This window comes from Poecilia reticulata, linkage group LG9 (genome assembly GCF_000633615.1).
Source record: "Poecilia reticulata strain Guanapo linkage group LG9, Guppy_female_1.0+MT, whole genome shotgun sequence".
In the NCBI taxonomy this organism is placed as follows: domain Eukaryota; kingdom Metazoa; phylum Chordata; class Actinopteri; order Cyprinodontiformes; family Poeciliidae; genus Poecilia; species Poecilia reticulata.
In genome coordinates, this window is record NC_024339.1 from 10,463,720 (window position 1) to 10,470,669 (window position 6,950).

The 6,950-nt window shown below is 34.7% G+C and overlaps 1 protein-coding gene across 2 annotated transcripts in view; it reads left to right on the forward strand.

The window, feature by feature from the left end:
* Positions 1 to 6,950, forward strand: part of LOC103469844 (zinc-binding protein A33-like) — a 29,527-nt gene that overhangs the window by 840 nt on the left and 21,737 nt on the right. Inside the window, exon 2 of one of the 2 annotated variants that reach the window (XM_008417806.2) lies at positions 6,856 to 6,925. In XM_008417806.2, coding sequence (XP_008416028.2) covers positions 6,856 to 6,925 — 70 coding nt within the window. Of the gene's footprint in view, positions 1 to 6,431; positions 6,606 to 6,855; positions 6,926 to 6,950 lie in introns of those variants that run through there. The other variant, XM_008417805.2, reaches the window with a different exon arrangement.

Sequence of the window (6,950 nt, forward strand, 5' to 3'; positions counted from 1 at the left end):
CAGAAGAGGAAGACCATCATGAGAGAGATGAAGAAGATTGAGGAGCAGATCTCCTCTCTGTCAGACAGCATCTCTGCTGTTGAAGAAGAGCTGAAGAAAGACAACGTGTCGTTCCTCAGCAGTTATGAAGCCACTCAGAGCAGAGCCAAAGGTCAGAGGTCACTGCCAGATCCACAGGTGGTCTCGGGAGCTCTGATAGATGTGGCCAAACACCTGGGCAACCTGTCCTTCAGAGTCTGGGAGAAGATGAAGGACAAGGTCCACTTCAGTCCCATCATTCTGGACCCAAACACTGCAAGTGGATTGCTCTATTTGTCTGATGATCTGACCAGAGTGAGACGTGGAGAAACAAAGCAGCAACTTCCTAATAATCCAGAGAGAAACATTAAGTATACTGAGATTTTTGGTTCTGAGGGTTTCAGCTCAGGTAAACACAGCTGGGATGTGGAGGTGGGGTGGGAGATTATCCTACTTGGCATGTGGGTGTGGTTAAAGAATCGGTCAACCGTAAGAAACGAGAGACATTTGCTTCACCAAAAATTGGAATCTGGAGTTTATTGTATATAAATGGAAACTACCAGACTGGTAACAACAAGACTCTCACAGTAAAGAAGAGTCTCCAGAGGATCAAAGTCCAGCTAGACTATGACATGGGGGACGTGTCCTTCTACGACCCTGAAGACATGACTCATATCTACACTTATAGAGACACTTTCACTGAGAAACTCTTCCCATATTTTACTGTTTTTAAAGCTGAGGATGCCAAAACCTCTGATATCAAAATATGTGAAACTGAGATGATCATAATACCTAAGTGACCAGTTTTACTGGTGAAAGTTTTAACAGCATCATTTTCCAAATAACACCACTGCTGATAAACTTAAAGTTAATAAGCAGCAGGAAACTTAATTTCATTTTCACGTCAACAAACATCCCAAAAGTTAAAACTAAAATTATTTTATCATTGGCTTCACTAAAACGGGGCTTTCCTTTTCTTGTTTTTCTTTTTTTCTTTTGAGAGTAAAACTTTGACTCTCAAAATTTGTATTCAATATACTCTGTCTTAAATGCTGTTTATTGTGCAGAACTGATCAAATTGTATTTAAGTAGTGAAGAAGAGTCTCCAGAGGATCAGAGTCCAGCTGGACTATGACATGGAGGACATGTCCTTCTACGACTCTTAAGACATGACTCTCATCTGAAATCACAGAGACACTTTCACTGAGAAACTCTTCCTTATTTCGAAGTGGGAGAGGCAGATGATGGTAAATCATTGACTATCAAAATCTGTCAAACTTAGATTTACTTTTAAATTAACAGATATTTTTCCATTCTTTTAATTACTCTAGACTTTTAGATCAAAGTTTTAATTTTCTGGCAAACCAACTTTCTTTCTTAATTTTTATAGAAGATTATTCATGTTTTTAACCAGAGCTTAGATTTGAAAATTAATATTTAGATTCAGTTTTCTTTTCATTGATATGTGTTTTCTGTTCCTCAATGTAAAGCTTATTTCCATATTATTAAAAATGTTGTTGAAATTATCTTTATTGGTTACTTTTAAAAGATTGTTTTATTTCTCCTGTACATGTATTTATTTTAGGGTCACTGCCCTTCAAATTACATTATTAGGTATATTAGTCTATTTATTACTTATGTTGATTGAAATCTTTAAATATCAAAGTGTTTTTCCCCTGAAATCTTTTTTTTTTACCAGAATCAGATGATATTCACCATCAATAAGGTGATAAAACCTGTGAAGATTGTCAACAATCTGAAAAGTTAAATAAGACTAAAGGAAATGTTTTCACATAACTAAAGTTTAGTTTGAGTAAAGTATTCAGTCATAAGCACCTTCACAGACATCTGACAATGGATCAGGTTTTGTGTCACAACTTAAGTTAAAATTTGTTAGTTTATATTGAATTTACTTCTCAAGGCAACTGAAAGTCAAACCTGTGTATTTATGTTTTCAATGTTTCAAACAAATGATTTGGATTCTTTAGGGTGTTATACCATTAAAAAATAATCACATTTTAAAACGTAAGGCAGTTGTTTATTGACTGAAGAAATTACAGTATCTTGCGTATATTTATATATTTTCTTAAAAGTAATAATTTGTTTTAGTATGTTTTAATGTTTTTATCTATTGGAATTACTTGAAGATTCATATGAAAAGTGCTGTGTGTCACTAGATCAGAAATTTAATTGGATGTGTTCTTAGCTTGGGTCCATACACATTTTTGACCGTAATATGTGGAATATCATGCAAGACTGAATAATTGTCTTTTCTTCTCCTCAAAGAAAAAGCAAAGTTCACCTTTCATCAGACGTTCCTTGATTATTCAGTACTTTTTCAACTCAACAGATCATATTGTGGAACAGAAACACATCAGCTAAAAACCAAGCTAACGACGTAAACAAGAAGAAACTGAAATTCAAGGAACAATATAGTGCATTTAAATCAAAATGAATTGGCAGTCATTGCAACTTGATTTCCTTTGAGAAATTTTGAGAAGAACAAGAGAAACAAAATGTTCAGATTATGTCCTCACAGCACCTCCTACTGGAGACAAATGGACACAGCAGAGATAAATCACAAAAATTACTGATGCTAAAAACTTCACTGCATTTAATAAAGCAGATGTTGTTCAGTGATAGTAGAGGAAGATTTGTTCATTATAAGCAGACCTGGAAGATGTCCTGTTGATGGAGTTCAATCACAAAACAATCAGAAGTATAATGGATATGGATTCATTCAGGTTTATCAGAAAATCCTGGGATTCAATGAAAGTTAGTCTCATCAGATGACCTGGGTTAGCAACAGATGTCAGTGTTCTATTTGTAGGTATGGAGGTAAAGCAGAGGACCTTTTCATAGACACAAAGAAGCATCTCTGTATTTTCTGTGGTTAATGGGAACATGGTATAGCTGGGCAGGAGGGGAAGGAGCAGAAGTTTCACCTAATCAGTGCTGTTCCTCTGTTACCAATCATATAATTTACACATGTTCCAACAGCTGTTACATACAGAAAATGGAGACTAGAAATAGATGTTCTGCTGCTGTTTTGGTGCATCTTTTAAAGCAGTACCCCTATGCGCCATGCATAATCAGTTTGAAAATATCTGAATCCAGACACTTCTGTGTTTGGTCTTCTTCTATATACTAGAAAATATTGTATCTCTGGGTTGCACAATTCACTTAGACATGAATTAACTGTGTGTGAGGTTATAGTCCTCATAAGGCACATAAACCAGACAATGTCCCCATAAGTCATATAAAATCAGCTTTGACCAAAATATAGCTTTAGTTAATATCTCAATGGAGGGATGTTTTCCTGGAAGCATGGCACCAAAACTGTTTGAGTCTCAGGCCTCTGGAGCCTTTAAAAAAGCATGTACCCATTTGTCCTATTTTTTGCCATATGTCCTCATATAACATGAAAACACGTATGTATGTGTGCACGTCTGAGCATGTGTGCATGTGTTTGTGTACATACTTGTACATACACAATATAGAGGACTACTTTCATTACATTTACCAACAAAGGGAGGTCATTGTGGAAAATAAGTACCTCTCTCTGGTACTCAGTTTTTTGCAGTTCTACTGTGCTCTACTTGCTAGACTTATAGGTATGATGTGAATTAAGTTTTGGTTAAGGTCAGGGTTAGGAATAGAGTAGTAATGGTAACAATTAGGGACAATATCTGTGTGTGTGCAAGTGCCTTGTTTATACAAGGTTTCTCCACAAGAATATTAATAGCAGTTGTGAGCAAGGGACCCAGATATCAAAATATGGGTGAATCGATGTTGAAACAACGTTAGGCAGAAACAATGAATCCACGATGACGCCTGATATTGAAACAGTATTGAAAGTGGTCGGTGTTTTACATCTTGAATCAACGTTTCAACCATAACTGACACTATATCAGTTGATTCATTAACTGACACTAATGTTGATTCAACCTTATTCTGAATGTGGATCGACAAACACATTTGTGATGATTTTATATTTAATCAAAGTTAAGGAATCAATTGATTCATGTACATTTTTTGGTCTAGTAGGTCTACATCATAACATACCATTAAAAGTTTCTTCACTGGCATTAAACACAATTTTGTTGGCAGAAGATGGATAATATGTCATTCATATTTCCAAAAATGTGTGTTATACATATTTTAGTGTTTATCCTGCAGGTGATGTCAAGACTTCTGATCTCAAAATTTGTCAAATGGAGGTTTGACAAAGTTGTGATTTTTTGTTTTCTGAATTATTCTGGTCAATGTTTCTATTTGCTATGAACCCAACTTTCTTTTTAAATCATTCATTAACATCTCTTATAATTTTCAAGATTTCCAAATAGAAAACATAAAACATTCTTAGGGTAATGGTTTCCAAACTGGATCAAATATTAAGTAATCAGATTAAATAATTTGAACAAGAATGATTATCTTTAGTTTGTTTCTCCTTAGTTTTTTTGTAAACTTAATATCAGAAAAAAACACAAACTTAAATCAGTTTTAATTTCAGTCTTCTTTTTAATTATTGTACTAATTCACTTTCGCATGAAATCTCTGAAAATAGATATTCAAAATAAATTTTCTCTGTGGTGCAAAGCACTTTGAACTGTGGATGATATGAGTTATACAAATGATTTAACTTGACTTGATGTGATTATTTTTTTTAGACTCCTCAATGTAAAAGTAATTTGAATACTAATAAAACTGCTGCTGAAAGTGAACATTGTTGATTACTATTAAAAGTTTATTTTTTCAACATATTTATTTATGTATTTATTTATTTTGGCTATTGAAAAAAAATTCCAGTGTTCTTCAAATTGCAGGCAGAACATAAGTCCAGTTATTATTTATGCTGGTCAAGATTAAAATCACAACAATTTTATTTCCTTAATCATCGTTTATTTCCAGAATCATTTTATATTCACCTCCAAAAAATGACTATTTTCTTAATGCATTTTTGTTATGTCTCATAATTAACTGCACCAGAACTTGGAACAGATCACACACAAATAAAAGAACAAATATTGTGACAAAACCATCAACATGCAGCTTCTTGCACTCTTTATGATATTTTTAGTGAGATGTCTGCTGATAAGCAAACACTGAACTGGAAGTTTATTGTTTGACAAAAGTTCTGAACTTTTATTATTCTGCAGCAGCAGCTTAAAGTTTTGGAGAAGTTATTGCCTTTGTGGAATTTTGTGAATAACAAGAGAAGGAAAACTTTCAGCGTTGATGTTTTCATAGCACCACCTACTGGAGACAAATACACACAGCAGAGATAAATCACATTTATTGAAACATCACTGATACTACAGATGCATATCAGTGAATTTAATAAAATAGATGTTGGTCAGTGAGACAAGGCGATTTACAATTTATAATCAGACCTGGAAGGTCCTAATGAGGCAATTTTAACAACAATCACAAACAATCAGAAGTGTAATGGTGCCGGCTTTATTCAGGTTCATCAGAACATCCTGGAATTTAATGAGTTTTTCTCATCAGATGAACTGACGTAGCTGCAGATCCCAGTGTTGCTCTTTTTTATAATTATGGAGGTAAAGTAGAAGTTTATTTATAGGGGACCATTTCATAGAGACAGGGGAGCAACTATGTATTTTCTGAAGTTAATGTAGACACATTAGGCAGAAGGGGCAGTGAAGGAGTATAGGGTCACCTAATCAGTGTTGTTGCTCTGTTACTGATCACATTATGTACATACACACACTAACATCTGTTAAATACAGAAAATGGAGACTCGAAGTAATTGTTCTGTTGTTGTTTTGACATCCCCTATACTGCTGTGTCCCTATGGGTCGCCTGTAATGTGCCACAGCATAGAGAAATGTCAAAAAAGATTTTACAAAAGTGGGAAAACAACAAAATACACAGCAGTGTATGATACAGAAAACAGAACAGGATACATTCACAAAAGTTTGTATCATTTTCTTCTAAAATTTTCCACATAATCTAAACTATGTAGAAATAGAAGCAGAGCTTTCCACATTCTCTCACATTCTTTCCACTCGGATGTGGATATTTAATTAGGCTTTTGATATTATGGTTCAATTGAAACTATGTTTTTTTTTTAAACATTGACTTAAATAAATAATTTATTTTTAGGCAAAATACCTGTTGTTTTTCCTGATAAATATATTTTAAAGTTTATTTTGGAATGCTAAAGTAGATCACATTGTGGGAGAGTAATATTAATGACATGTTTAACTTTACATGAAAACTAAATAAAAAAATAGCCTCTCTTTTATTGCAAGTTTAGAATAAGTAGCTTCATGTTGAGCTGTGGAAGATGTTCTTACAGCACCACCTGCTGGACATGAACTCAATTGCAGATTTTTTTCATTTAACACGTGACTTACAGACTAAAGAAACTGAAAGCAATTTCAGGCGTTATTGAACTCGTCTGTGAAACTCTGGGTATTAGATTTCTGCTGAAGATTCTTTCAAAGAAACTGCTGAAACTTTTGGTGAGTCTTGCTGTTGAAATATTTTTGACAACATGGCAGAGAGAGCTCTTTTTGAAAGTTTCCTGAGCTGCCATGTTTGTTCAGAGACTTTCAGAGATCCTGTGTCTCTGAGCTGCAACCACAGCTTCTGTTCAAGCTGCTTGCAGAAATTCTGGGAACAAACTGGAAACAAGAACTGTCCCATCTGTAAACGATCGTCAAAGGAGGATCCGTCCATCAACCTCTCCCTCAAAGAACTCGCTGATTCGTTTGCTGAGAAGCTGAAAGGAGCTTCAACTGAGATGGAAAAAGAAAAGAAGGAAGAGAGGAAGGCCGTGTGTGAGAAACACTGCGAGGTTCCTTATTGGTTCTGTAAAGACGAGCAGAGAGCTGTGTGTCCTGTCTGTGAGTTTTCTCTCCACCAGAGTCACAAAGTGGTTCCTATAGAAGAAGCAGTCAGTG